Source organism: Sebastes umbrosus, chromosome 19 (genome assembly GCF_015220745.1).
Source record: "Sebastes umbrosus isolate fSebUmb1 chromosome 19, fSebUmb1.pri, whole genome shotgun sequence".
In the NCBI taxonomy this organism is placed as follows: Eukaryota; Metazoa; Chordata; class Actinopteri; order Perciformes; family Sebastidae; genus Sebastes; species Sebastes umbrosus.
This window is the reverse complement of record NC_051287.1, coordinates 3,599,065-3,614,471: the sequence shown is the minus strand read 5'-3', so window position 1 is coordinate 3,614,471 and position 15,407 is coordinate 3,599,065. Positions and strand designations below refer to the sequence as shown.

The window sequence follows — 15,407 nt, the reverse complement described above, 5'->3', positions numbered from 1 at the left end:
GCTTTGGAGGCCGAGAGCAACAGCTGGTCTGCAGATGTGAGAGCACAAGCACGGGAGTAATAAATCAAGTTTATTTTCTTCTCATTTGTGAATTTCTGAGAGAAAGAACTTGTGTGAGAAACAAGCGTGTTTAAGGAGGAACTGAGATAACTGTTATAAAGAAGAGTATAAAGAACATGTCCTAACTGCCTGATGCCAGAGGATGTTAGACTCACACACACACACTGTGAGCTGTAAAGATTTATTAAATCTCCCATAACTCTTTCAGGTTAGTTATAAAAAGCCTAAGCATGTTTTTTGCTGGTCTTGTCTGTTACAAATGTTAGAAAAACTGCCAGTTTTCCCCACAAGAGTGCAGCAATTCTCTTCATTATCATGGCTTCAAGTTTCAAGTTTCTTTATTTGTCAAATGCACAATAGCAATGAAAATCTTGGGTCTCAGGTTCCCTTCAACGACGCTCATTAGATATACATTTAAAAAGTAGAAACACACAAGTAAAAGCAAAATGAGAAGCAAAAGTGCAGTGGCTTTTTGTTTATTTTGTGACTGTATACGCCACTCATCGGGGTCATCATCATTTTCCCACCTACAGTTCTGAAGAACACAGTTCCACATTATTTATATTTTCATGTGAAAGGAATTATTCAAGAACCCGCACGCTCCCTCAAGACCCAGTTGCCATTACTGCTAATCTCAGGTGGCTCAGATAAGAGGATGGTTTTGGTGGTTTCCTGCCTTTCATGCTTCCTGCAGTATAAACACCATTAACCTTGTGGTGGTGAATTTAAACCACATCTGAAAGTAAAACTTTCTTGCTCTTTTTCTGACATCAGAATAATTTAATAAGAATTTTCAACAATAATTTTATATTAACAATGAATCAGATGTCTATGTGGAATGTGCAGGGCCGGCTCCAGCCCTTTCAGTGCCCTATAGTGAAATTCAGATTTCAGAAGAACCCAAACCATTGCCCCGTAAACCACAACACACTGAAGACATCACAGTGGTCTTAAGACAAAAGTTAAGATTTTTATTTTCATAAATAACTATTTATTATAATATGAATACACAATTGGTCCTTGATATTGTTGGCTTAAAAGTGTTTAGTCTACAATTTACACTTTTATTAACAAATAAGTGTGGTTGGGCCGATGAAAAAGTGTGAGAAAGAGAATTAAAGGGGTGAAAAGTGTATTTTTTTCTTTCTTTATTTGTTTATTTGTTACCTCAATGCAGAAAATGAGGAAGGTTGCTCAAAGGCATTTATTTATTTTTTATTATTATTATTATTATTATTATTATTATTATTATTATTATTATTATTGTTATTATTATTATTATTATTATTATTATTATTATTATTATTATTATTATTGTTATTATTATTATTATTATTGTTATTATTATTGTTATGGTGGTTATTATTATTATTATTATTATTATGATTATTATTGTTATTATTATTATTATTATTTTTAGAGGGCCTGGTAATGTGAAAAGGCTTCTCTTGCGGTATGAACCCATAGATGATTACAGTTTTGTTTTACTCTCACTGCTCTTGTCAACCTGGTATCCAGCTGCAGCAGAAAGCTGTTTACAGAGACAAAGTTCAGATAAACTAAACTAACTTCATCTTACAGACAGACAGTAATTTCTTCACTAGTGAAATGTTGGTCCATGCTGAATGTTGAAGAAGTGGTTTAAAAACATTTCCGTTCAGACTGCAGTTTTTTCATATTTCTTTGTAGACTATTTATGATGGACCAAAACACACAGAGTTCCTCTTTCAGAAGTGTTTTCATTCTGTCCTGCACATGCAGACATAAAACACACACTGATGCATCCCAACACCTCACCACTGGTTTTGGTTCTCACAGCTCTGAATCATACACCAGATGGTAAAATCTGAGATTCTGTGTGTGGGAGGGTAGTCAGACTACCTCTCTCTCTTCGTTTCTTCATTTCTTCTAAAGAATGAATTGAAACTAGGGCTGTCAAAGTTAACACAGTATAGTAACGTGTTAACGCAAATTCTTTTTAACGCCACTAATTTCTTTAACGCATTAATGCAATTGATCTTTCAGAGGTTGTACAATTTTAAAGCTAGAGTGAAGATACTGGTATCATATGAACTAAAAAACCTAAGGAATCCATTAGTACCAACCATGTTGTACTAGCTTGTCGCGAAGGAGGTTAAATAACGCTCCAAACTTACGCTAAATTTTGACGAGAAAAAACTGTCATTACCATTTTCAAAAGGGGTCCCTTGACCTCTGACCTCCAGATATGTGAATGTAAATGGGTTCTATGGGTACCCACGAGTCTCCTCTTTACAGACATGCCCACTTTATGATAATCACATGCAGTTTGGGGCAAGTCATAGTGAAGTCAGCACACTGACACACTGACAGCTGTTGAGTTTGCCATGTTATATTTGTCCACTCCCATGTTGATAAGAGTATTAAATACTTGACAAATCTGCCTTTGGGGTACATTTTGAACAGATAAAAAATGTGCGATTAATCACGATTAAATATTTTAATGGATTGACAGCCGTAATTATTAAAAGAAAGGAAAGTTTATAACCAGACATCTTGTGGTGGATTTAGGGATCCCTGTTGACTGAGAACACAGCATGATGTCCTCGCCTCATTGTTCACCTCCGTGTTTCGTGAGTTCCAACAGTTCACCCCCCTATTGTTGAATTCATCCTGACTGGACAATGCCCAGAGAATGATAAAATGTGCTAAAGTGGATACAGAAAACAACAGGAATTGAACTGAGCCTGGAACTGTGCCAGAAACTCTGCTCTGGACCTAATCTCCCACAGTCTGTATCCTGCCTCCTCCTATGAGAAGGAATGAGCTCATGTTAGTTTGGGAACGCCCAAAGGCCCAGCACGCTGCAGGAACAACATAACCTCTGGAGTGGACACTATGTCCAGCTGCACATTCCCTCATTTAAACTAAGCGGTTATAATAAATATTTGTACATTAACAATGGAATCAAGAGATGATTATCACTCAGGTCCTCCTTTCTGCTCATTGTTTTGGTTTTACAGCCCGCAACTTTACTGTTTTGGTTCACTCTCTCCTCTCTCATAGCGTTGTTTTTGGCCTTATCAGGCCAAAGCTGACCAGCTGGTGAACATAGGGGAGCATTTAGCAGCTAAAGAGACAGATATTTCCCTCAGGAGTTGGTGGAGACCAAAAACAGAGCTAAAAGAGAGAGAATATTGGACTTACAAACACAAAGACTCCTAGTGAATGATCATGTTGCTTCATCATATCAACCTAAAAAGGTTGTGTTCACAGCTTGTTTCTGATGCCTCCAAGTGGCCAACAAAAAATCTGTTATTGCAGTGGTTTAACATTTTCGGAAATACCCTTATTTGCTTTCCTGCTGAGAGTTAGATGAGATGATTGCAGCTCTTTGGCACAAAAAGGCGCATAAATGCCACGATAATGCGCAAGGCATTTAGCATGCAATAAGAACGCCTTTCTTGCTTTTGGCGTGTCATTTGTATGCCATGTAGTCTGTATTGAGTCCAATGTAAACGCATCCGCGTAAATATGCTACCCTCAGAGCTAGTGACGTAGAATGAAGTTAGAATAAAGAGATCGGTGTTCAAGAACTGTGTTTTGTTTTGTAAGTTCCGTTAGTGAAGTTTGTGACGTGTTATCCGTACTTATGTTACGTTGTTTCCGTGCATATTTTACGTAATTTAAGTACTTATTTCAAGCCTAACCATGACGTTTTCCCTAAACCTAACAAAGTGGTTTTGTTGCCTCAACCTAAATGCGGACGATACCGTACTTTTATTGCGTTGTGTACAAGTGACAAGTGAATATACAGCCAGCAGTTGGTTAGCTTAGCTTAGCATAAAGACTGGAAACAGGGGGAAACAGCTAACCTGGCTGCGTTCAAAGGCAATAACATCCGTCTACTAGAACCTCTGAAGCTCCCTAATCTGCACAGAAAGTCTAAAAACAACACGTTGCTGTCTAGAAGGAGTTATATCTGCTGGACTACTTCTTGTCTCCACTTATTGTCCAGGCAACCTCACGGTGATGACAGGACTCCAGGAAGGATGTCTCCTATCTTCATACTCATACCCCTTTCCCACCAAAAATTGTGCATATGTGCAGGTTTTTTAAGCACAGGAAATCCCACTATGAGTATGCCGTGCCATTTTCTGTTTTTGTTTTTCTAGTGTGTCACATTCAACGTGTGAGAGGATCATTAGATAAGCTACCTATCTCTATGACAGACAGATATATAAGAACGGTATCAATCTCCTCATCTAACATGTTTACCAAAATACGAAACTGTTCCTGAGAAACACACATCAACAATCAGCAGAGAGAGACAACTTCTATTTATAAGCATGAAAGGATCTGATATTCATATGAAGTTTAGTTTCGATCGTATGGCGCGTTACGCAGCAAAACAGTTTTAAAAAAAGAAACAGATCATTGTGATAAATATTGTTTTGAGGAAATGGGCTTCGTCAGGCCGCTCAGATACCGAGTCCCGGTGGATACGAAGCTCAGGATGAATGAGTCAGACGACTCCACCCCATCCTGCCCCCATCGCCCCCCTCAGAGAAAGTACCCAGAACATTTCTCCGTCTGTCTTTCTAACAAACACACCGTCTCTGTCCCACATTTTTATGCCATTATTTACTGTCCTGACCACACATGAATGCTGACAGCACTTCAGCTTGTTCAGTGGGAACTGTCTCTCCATGTGCAAACAAATGTAAATTAATAACAAGTTATCTCCTGGCAAGAGAGTCTGAACATCTAAACAAACCAAGAATGTAATCACACAGAGACGAAAAAGGAAAAAAGACGAGGGCCGCTGGTTGCTGTCGTATTCTGAGATCGTCATTCCCAACACATGGATATAGTTGAAATAAGAATTCAGTTCTGCCAAACTCATCGCAAAGGATTAAATGGAGTATGCTCTTCATCATCCAAACTTATAATCTGTTCTAAAATGTGTCCGTCTCTGTAATTCACTGTTTATCTGTGATGTACAGTTGGCTATCTGACAGGAAGCACTTAAGCATCTCCAGGGATTCACGTCAAACAAATAATGTCCCCTGAAAGTGCGTTGGTGGATGTGTTTATCCCACAAAACTTTCCCCCTCCACTTCAACTCAACCTTCTCATATTCAGGAACAACACTGACAGTAATACCATAAAAAAACACATCTATAAAATGTACATTATTATATTCTGCTGTGAGCCCCGGAGCCTGATAACTCTCTATTTCCTTGGTTGCATAACTTCCAATGACTGAATTGTTTTTTATGATATGTGTGGGAGTTTAAGCACAAAACCATTCGTATGGCCGTGGTTCACTCATGATAGAACTCAGCGTGGCAGTTTTCTCTTGAAGAGACGCTTCATGAAGAGCAAAGTAACACTGTAAACTCAAACCAGACGCTCACACGAGGTGGGAGGTCACTGATTCACCTAAAGACGGATGGATTACTGAACGGGCCTACCGGGCAGAGGGGCCCAAAGTGTCAGAGGCCCTCCTGACCTTCACCTATGATATGTCACTCAAAGAGACACGTACCAACCATGGATGTATTAAGAGAACTGGATACAGCGTTCGAGGCGGGGCCCTGTTCATTCCTATGAGAGTTGCTCAGTGGCACATGAAGCCAAAATGGCTCGACTTCCGTCTGGAAAAGTACCCGGATCTTCCGGCGATCTTCCGCATCCATTGGGCCAATTGGACATGCGCAGTAGCGCCTGCTCGGTCACATGACTCAGTCACGGGGTCCCAACGTCACGCCGTCATCATGGTCTCGGTCTCATTCACATGAATGGAGGAAGGGAAATAACTCTGGATTCGGCTATTAGTGCGTTTTACAACTTTTAGGACCTAATGATTTAAATATGGACTATTAGAGTGTTCGTACTGGGGAGTTGATTCACCTCAAAAATAATGATCCGCTGAGTTACAGACGTCTCTTTCCCAATGGAAGTCTATGGGAAAAAGTCTTTTTGGGCCCAATGGCATCACGTGACAGACAGAAGGTGTAGTACCGCCGTTTGGCCACTACGGAAATTGAGATCAACGACCGGCGCAATCCTGGTGGCTTGCAAGGCCTATGGAAAGGAGGCCTGGTCACGCGTCATATCTCCGGGGGTATAACACATGTGCAGTAAAATCTGGTCTGCACTCGCTGAAATTGAGCCAATCCCAACGCACAACCGCAGCTTCAGTTACACTGCTCATGTGTCATACCCATACCCCAAGACCAATGTCTGCCCATGACCCAGCCTCCTTTCCATATGCCTTGGGGGCTTGGGACCGACCAGGAAGTGACTCAAAATGACCACAAAGAAACATGACATGACTACAAAGAGACACAAGATGAAAGAGATGCAAAACAGCTGCAAAGAGGCCACAAAGAGACACAAAGAGACTTACAAAAACTATTAAAAAAAAGGGGGCAAATAACCACAAAGTGACGTAAAACAACTACAACCAGACACAAAATGACCACAAAGAGAGGTTTGCTCATATGTAGGAGAGGTGGTGGGGCCCGTTGTCTCATTATACACCCCATGCACTTAAGCACATTTAACACCTCTGCTACAAATAAATGCATGTGAAACTTCACAAGAGCATTGAAGAACGCACTCAAAATGCTGCAGCCCATCTTCTAACAAAGACAAAGCAAAGTCCAAGATAATATTTCAGATATTACGTATAAGGCACCACATAGGTGAGAGCACATCTTCTGACTGTATGTGTCCATATGGTAAGTCTAACCACATTGTCTGTTGGATGTATTGTGAGTAGTTTAGAGGGGTCAAGAGGTGCTCCAAACAGTTTCAGGGGAGTTTCAGTGAATGCAAGGTGAGGGAACACCTTTTTCCAAGCTTTATCTGAGGGGATGCCCACAGTCTCAGACTCTGAGATCATCCATTTCAAATTAAAAACAAACAAACGCATGACTCACTTGTTTTGTTTTTCTGGACTGATGTTTTGGGTTGTTTTTTTTTGTTGATGCTATTTCTGTTTTGTTGCCTTTGTGTTAAATGCTTTTATTGTGAAACACTTTGTAACTTTTGTTTTGAAAAAAAAAAAAAAAAAGCTATAGCCTAATAGTAAATACATCTTAAATTACTTACTTTACTTTTTTGTTTTATATATTAATAAAATCTCCATTGTGATAAACAGAGATGTTACGTTACACTTTCAGAATAAAGTGATGAATGAATAACTGAATGAAAAAGGAGACTTAGACACTGTTTCATAACTTTGCGAACAAGAAGTTGCCTATTCTGAACCTTAGTTGTAAACAACCTTTCACAATGGAGATTTTATTAATATATATAAAAAAAAAAGTAAAGTAAGTAAGTAAAGATTTATTTACTATGAGCTATAGCTTCTTTTTTTTTTTTTTTTAAACAAAAGTTACAAAGTGTTTCACAATAAAAGCATTTAACACACCTTTTCCTGCCAAATAGGGACATCTGTTATTAATGAGATACTTTAGAAACAAACAAATTGTTGCACTGTTAATTGTAATAATTTAGTTTGCGTCTCATTAATAACAGATGTCCCTATTTGGCAGGAAAAGGTCCCTTTTTGTTCTGGTTCTTTCAGATCTCTCTCTTCATCATTAGTGATTGTTTGGTTGCTGTGTGACCAGACGGGAAAGGTGACGTCAGACGACAGGAATGTGTCTCTGCGTGCCAACTGCAGTTGATTAGTGGACCGGGGCATTCCGGACCCTCTGGACTGTGGGGGGCGGGAACTGAACTCACTGTTGAGTTTAACATCCACTGAACTGGTGATGAGCAGCACAAGTAACCCGGAGGAGACACGAGGAACACGGAGAACATAAAGCGGATTAATCGATATTGTTGTTTTTTTGTGTGCCTTTAACATGAATACAATGGGTCCAATAAGTTTGCTGCTGGTTCTGGTGTGTGCATGCTCTGCCTGGGCTGCAGATAATAACAGTAAGAAGACTTTAAGTTACTTTCTACTGAATTTAAAACCTGTGAAATGTGATTTCAAATGTATTTTACTACAAACTTTGTACAGTAATACATTATAGAAAATGTATGATATGATTTAAGCAAGACTGTAGATGCTATTATGATTAATCCATATTTAATTGACATAAAATTAATCAGTATTTTTATGATAAATATATAGTTTCAGTCATTTTTCAAGCAGAAATAGTGTCAAAAAGTCTCTGATTCCACCTCAAATTTACTCAAACAAAATAAGGCATTTGATGACGTCACCTTTGGGAATTTGTTGATACTGAAAATAATATTAGTTTTTGTTTTTTTTCATACTTTATTTTTACCCTTTTACCCTTTTTTCAAGGTTGTTTTTATATATGCAATTTACAGTTCGTAATTACAATAATTTATAAACCAATTTTTTTAGAGACGAACACAATAAATACACTAGAGAAAACAACTTCAGCATTCAAAATTGAAATAAAATTAAGAAAAGAAAAAAATAATAATAATAATAACAATAATTAAAAGAAAGAAAGAATAGAATAAAAAAATAATAATATTAATACAAAGAAAAGAAAGTAATAATAATAATAATAGATTAAATCAACAAATAAGTTAATAGAAAATAAAATAAAATAATGTTAGTTGTAGGGGTGTGAGAAAATATCACGTATCAAGATATAATGTTTTGTGATTGATTCCAAAAAAAAAAACTATCGATTTTTAAAGGTACTATATGTAACAATTTGTATTAATTGCTTTGTATTGCAATTGTGTGAACAGATTGTAATGTAGACCTTTCACAACTTTCCCAGGTGCCTTTAACAGCCTGTAGACTGATTTCTATGTACATGACTCGGGACGTTTTTGCGTCGTAACGTTAGCTGATGAAATAATTTGCAAATGGCGAGCAAGTTAGTATCATGGAGATTGTGACATTACAGATAGTAACGGTGATATAAATGATTGTGATGTAACGTCACGTCACTCTTTTGGCCACTGGAGCCTATATGGAGTGCGAGCAACAGGATGCCGACTCCAGTTCACTTAACGGCCACCGGTGTCATTATTAACGAGGATTTTCTGAAAGTTAAATATAGTACCTTTAATAGTTTACATGCAAAGATTAACTCAGTCAATACTTTATTACATTTGCAAAGAGATGTGTCCTCATAAAGTAGTGCTATGATGTTGGATGTTACTATGATGAATGCAAATACAGATCCCACTGTTCTAATTGCATAAAAAGTAAACAAAATTTACTCAGATTTTATGCATATGGTGGTGTGTTCTTTATACTATGAAAGTTTTCCTAAAATTAGATTTCTCAATATATCGCCTTGCTTACAGTATCGCAAAATATATTGAATCGTAACCCCTGTATCATGATACCAGATTCTTGCCCTAGTTAGTTGCAGACCTATAATGTATTATAATAGAAAGGGGATGAGAAGAACGATAATTCTTATTATCGATTGATTTGTGGATTTTGATTAGCCTATGAAATGTCAAATAAAAGTGTGAATCTCAACTTCCCAGAGCCCAAGGTGACATCCTCAAATGTCCACAAAACTAAAGGTGTTCAGTTTATAATATAACTCTGGGAAAAGCAACAATTCCTCTCATTTGAGAAACTGAAACATCAGAATATTTGTCTTTTTTTCACAATTTTTTGCTTGAAAAAGGATTGAAACCATTAATCGCTTATTCAAAAAATATATTTTTTTATTTTCTGTCAATTGGATAATTGATTTAGGGATGCAACTACTATGCCAATGATTTTCATTATCGATTAAGCTGCTGATCATTTTCTCACCTAACATAATTTCCCAGGGCCCAAGTTGACATATTCAAATTAGTGCTGCTGGGCAATATGACAATATATATCGTCAAAATGATATAAAAATGTCTATCATTTAGATTTTTCAATATCGTTTATTCTTTCATGATATAGACTAGGCCTGTATTTATTTCTTTTTTCTTTATGATTTCACTTAAAACTGTTAATTTTGCACTCAAGTTCTTCAACTGAGGAAATACTTTTTATTCGTCAAGTATTTTTTACACAGGAGTTTACAGAAATAGGTTCCACCATGTGGTTATTTCATATAGTTTATTTATTTATTTATTGAATTATCAGAAAACATGCTATATCGTGATATATATATATATATCGTTATCGAGATATGAACTTACCTATATCGTTATAGAAGATTTTGTCCGTATCGCCCAGCCCTAATTCAAATTGTTTTGTGTGATATTCCGAAAAAAGATATTCAGTTTAATATAACAGCAAATATTTACATTTGAAAATCTGAAATCAGTAAAAAAAAATATGAATTGATTCTCAAAAACACTAGTTATGTGTTATTTTTCTGTCGATTAATTAACTGATTGTTTCATCTCTATAATAAAAATCACTATCTGAATAAAGCAACCTGTTAATAAACAATCTTTAACCCTGAAACATTTCTCTCTCTCTCTCTCTCCAGGCAGTTCACAAGTCCGGACCTTTACGATGTTTAAACCTTCAGGCACAGATGAACCGATACCTTCAGATTACCTTTATGAAGATGACACCGAGCGGAATCGCTTTAGAAGTAATAGGGTGCATAATCGGACCATCCTCATCAGGCCAGACATCTCTGAGGAGGCTCTGCTGTTTCTAAAGAGCCCCATGTCCACCATCCTCATGCCATCCTTCTACACGCTGGTCTGCCTCATCAGCATTCCCATCAACATCTGCGCGGTGCTGGCCTTCGTTCGGAGGATCCGGCCTAAGAAGCCGGCGGCAATCTACATGCTGAACTTGGCCTGTGCTGACCTAGTCTTTGCCGCGCTGCTCCCCTTCAAGATCACCTACCACTTTGGCAGCAACAACTGGATATTCGGCGAGGTCATGTGCCGCGTGGTCACTGCAGCCTTCTACTGGAACATGTACTGCTCTGTTCTCCTCATCGCCTGCATCAGCGTGGACCGGCTTCTCGCTGTAGTCTACCCTATCGACTCCCTGTCTTGGAGAAGGCCACGGAACGCAACCATAGCCTGTCTCGCCATGTGGATAATATCCTTCGCTGGGTCGGTGCCCCTCGTCCTCTCCAACCAGACCGTCCACCTGAGTCAGTTGGACATCACCACCTGCCATGATGTCCAGTCCTCAGATGAGCTGATCTGGCGCCACAGGTTCTATTTCATCACCATCTGCTGCGCCCTCTTCTTCCTGCCTCTGCTGGTCATCGTGGTGTCCTACGCCCGGGTGATCTGGGCGCTGAGCAGAGTCTCACGCAGCGTTCCAGGTCGCTCTCGCAGAAGAACCAGAGCGGTGGTGATGGCTTTAACCGTGCTGGTGATGTTTGTGCTGTGTTTCACACCCACAAACTGTCTGCTTCTAGCACACTACCTGCAGTTCAACGAGGGAGTGGAGAGCAGCCGGGAGGCCCCCGATGGCTCCTACACAGTCTATCTGGTCTTCATGTGTTTGGGGAGTATCAACTGCCTCCTGGATCCTCTGGTCTACTACTTTGGATCATCCCAGTGCCAGAGGGAACTATCCAACGCGCTGAGGTGTCAGAAGATCAAACAGCGCGGTAGCATCAGTCAGTCGTCGTCTAATTCATGCAGATCCAGCAGCAGAACAATCCTGAAATCCAGCCACACAGAAAGCTCCAACACAAACAGTCAAGTCACCAAAATGGACCCTTTCCAAGACAACCTCAACAGCCAATACAAGAAGCTGCTAGTCTGATAGAGCAGACGCTAATCAGAATGACCTAACTGACTGATTTTAAAGTTATGAAATATTTTATTATGAAGTCCAAGTAAGCGGTTTATCCTCCTGTAGTTCATGGTTAAGATGAAGGGAGGTAGGGCTGAGCAATATGGCCAAAACCTTTCTATCCCGATATCAGTCATTTCATATCTCGATAACAATATATATCACAATATAGCATGTTTTCTGGTAATTAAATAAATAAAGTTGAAATAACCACACGGTAAAGCTGATTTTTGAATACTCCTGTGTGAATGAAATTATTGACAAATAAAAAGTATTTTCTAATTTTAAGGAATTGAGTGCAAAATGAACATAACAGTTTTAAGTGAATTTATAAAGCAAAAATAAATAAACAAAGACCTAGCCTATATTGTGATTAGGGCTATCAATCGATTAAAATAGTTAATTGCAATTAATCACAAATTAATCACTTTTTTTCTGTTAAAAATGTACCTTAAAGGGAGATTTGTCAAGTATTTATTAATTTATTTATCAACATGGGAGTGGGCAAATATGCTGCTTAATTCAAACGTATGTATATACTGCATATAGCATAAAAAATATGCTCAAATCATAACATGGCAAACTGCAGCCCAACAGGCAACAACAGCTGTCAGTGTGTCAGTGTGCTGACTTGACTATGACTTGACCCCAAACTGCATGTGATTATCATAAAGTGGGCATGTCTGTAAAGGGGAGACTCGTGGGTACCCATAGAACCCATTTACATTCACATATCTAGAGGTCAGGGGTCAAGGGACCCCTTTGAAAGTGGCCATGCTAGTTTTTCCTCGCCAAAAGTTTGGTTATCTTGACTCTAGCTTTAAAACTGAGCCCGCTACAACCTAAAAAGCGCAAGAAATTATTGGCTTTAAAACAAGTTTGCACTAACGCGTAATTATCGTGTTATCTTTGACAGCCCTAATTGCAATAGAAACGACATAGAAAAATATATACGATAGATATTTTTATATGGTTTTGATGATATATATCGTCATATTACTCAGCCCTAAAGAGAGGACAACTGAGCCTCTCGTGCCAACAGAAGTAACTAAAAGTCTTGGTTTCATAACAGCAGCTGTGCAATGACAGACGAGCCTTTTCAGTAAAAAGAAAAAGGAAGGAAGTCGAGATTAGATGAGAATGTGCTTTCTAGAACAATTCTGCTGAACCTCTGATACTATGAAACGCTTTTATTTTTGCACTGTATGTGTTAGAGCTTGAGTTTATAAGCTGCATGTGAATCTTTATGCTTTTTTTTGTCATATTTGTTGTTGTATTTTTCCTGTATAGATATGTTTGCTGAACATTTTCCAAGCAATTGTGTTTCACATTTACAAAGCTATCAATCATGTCTTACTTTGTACTTTAAAATATATACATTCACCACTTTTAACACCACTTTTGGTTTCTGAATAAATATTATCATATCATTCTGAAAGTGTTTTAAAGAGGTTGGACGCAGGTCATTCCAATACAAAGCTCCATCAGACTGGAATGATCTTCCTCTTTTTCTGAACTCTATTACCTCTTTCCGTTGCTTTAAATAAATTTAATACCCAACAAACAACAGTAATGGTAGTTTGTTTCTGCTGCTCTCTGCTGGTTGGAGATGTGAAGTACGTTGTGTGTATATGGTATATTCAGTATAAGAGTGTTGTCCAGGTTGTTTTCTCCTACAGCAGGTAGCGCTACTATACTGTTATTAAAAGGTCACCTGAGGGACTCTGACCTCAGCCACCTCTTTTTCACTGTGCATCAGTCTTAGCAGAGTCATGTGATCGTGTGAAGAAACTACTGACTGAATAAAAACATTTTGAATCTCTCAATCCGAGCGAAAACAGCTCTCTGTTCTTTTGTTCTTAGGGATGTTATATATTGTGTGTTCTTCTGCTTTGTGCCTGTTTAGTTAGTGAATTCATCTTTATTGACAGAATCAAAGTGCATACATTATGAATGCATACATTAAAATAGAAACTGACACTTTTTATAAAAGACAGTTATACCAATGTTTAATGTTTAATGTTTCCCAACACTAAAACAAGGATTTGAAAGGAATAGCAAACACATTAAATGAAGTAAACATTGAACACAACATAGCTTAGACATAGTTGAGTTTTAATCATCATAGCTCCATAATGAACAAATAGTCCCTTTAAATAAAAATCAAGAAAATAATTAATAACCTGAAGCGTGCTTTGTTTTACGTTTTTTTTTAAATTGGCACATTTACAGAAATGTCTATTAATGTGCGTTGTCCCTTTAATTTTAAGATGTATAAATAAAAGCAGCAAATCCTCACATTTGAGAAGCTATAACCTGAGAATGTTAAAAAAAAACAACTAAATGATTCATTGATCATGAGAATTAATCAGCTAAAATGTATACATTTGTTCATGCACGATCCATATACTGCAACTTATATACATTCAATATGTCCTTATTTGGTGAAATAACAAGATTTTATGGTATTTCCTGTATTTTGTCACCATTAAATGTGCAAGTTTTTGGCAAAGTGAAGACTTCAATGTTATTCCATTTATTGGGTTTTACTGTAACAAGGTCAGAAGAAAAGAAGAAAGAAGCTTTTGCTATTATTATTATTATTATTATTACATATACAGAGGGGCTCCAAACAACGAGGAAGTGCACAGCCAGTGGTAACAAAACACAAGTATTTCTATGCATTATTTTAATCCTTTATATGGATTATGTATGCAACAAAGGAGTCCGGCTGGACTTGAACCAGCGTAGAGAAACAGAAGCACAGAAGGAGGAAGTCTCATCTTTTTGGGCAACCACACAGTAACCAAACCAAAATATAGGCGATCACCGCCATGTTCACATACAGAAGCTTCTGTTCTGCATTCTTCATAATGTCACAAGTAACCGTGACCTACAGGGAAACAGAAGTAGGTCCAACTATGACCTTCATTTTCATTCATTTTTGTTTCATAAACGAGACTAACTCTAAAAAAAGTAAAACCATTTGAAACCAAGTAAAACTACAAAAGAATTCACACTAAAATATACTTATACTAAAAGTAAACATACCTGTTTCAGATATTATATTACTGGGTAGCTTAACTGTCATGAAGGAGGTTAAATAACGCTCCAAACTGACGCTAAATTTTGGAGAAGAAAAACTGGCATTGCCATTTTCAAAGGTGTCCCTTGACCTCTGACCTCCAGATATGTGAATGTAAATGGGTTCTATGGGTACCCACGAGTCTCCCCTTTACAGACATGCCCACTTTATGATAATCACATGCAGTTTGGGGCAAGTCATAGTCAAGTCAGCCCACTGACACACTGACAGCTGTTGTTGCCTGTTGGGCTGCAGTTTGCCATGTTATGATTGGAGCATATTGTTTTATGCTAAATGCAGTACCTGTGAGGGTTTCTGGACAACATCTGTCATTGTTTTGTGTTGTTAATTGATTTCCAATAATAAATATACACATACATTTGTATAAAGCAGCATATTTACCCACTTCCATGTCGATAAGAGTATTAAATACTTGACAAATCTCCCCTTAAGGTACATTTTGGACAGATAAAAAATGTCAATGTCAGACAATCATGCAATTAAATATTTTAAACGATTGACAGCCCTAATTAG

The 15,407-nt window shown here is 37.8% G+C and overlaps 1 protein-coding gene across 1 annotated transcript; it reads left to right on the top strand.

The window, feature by feature from the left end:
- The first annotated feature begins 7,774 nt into the window (after nt 1-7,774).
- On the top strand, nt 7,775-11,901 carry LOC119478803 (proteinase-activated receptor 1-like). Its single transcript, XM_037753770.1, has 2 exons — nt 7,775-7,998; nt 10,506-11,901. The coding sequence occupies exons 1-2, from the start codon at nt 7,923-7,925 to the stop codon at nt 11,756-11,758; spliced, it is 1,329 nt and encodes a 442-aa protein (XP_037609698.1). The 5' UTR covers nt 7,775-7,922; the 3' UTR covers nt 11,759-11,901.
- Nucleotides 11,902-15,407: the final 3,506 nt, after the last annotated feature.

What these genes read in the sequence shown, in the direction of transcription:
- LOC119478803 (XM_037753770.1), top strand. Translation starts at nt 7,923, where the DNA reads ATGAATACAATGGGTCCAATAAGTTTGCTGCTGGTTCTGGTGTGTGCA. An exon ending in CTGGGCTGCAGATAATAACA is followed by an intron (nt 7,999 to 10,505) that starts GTAAGAAGACTT and finishes CTCTCTCTCCAG; the next exon opens with GCAGTTCACAAGTCCGGACC.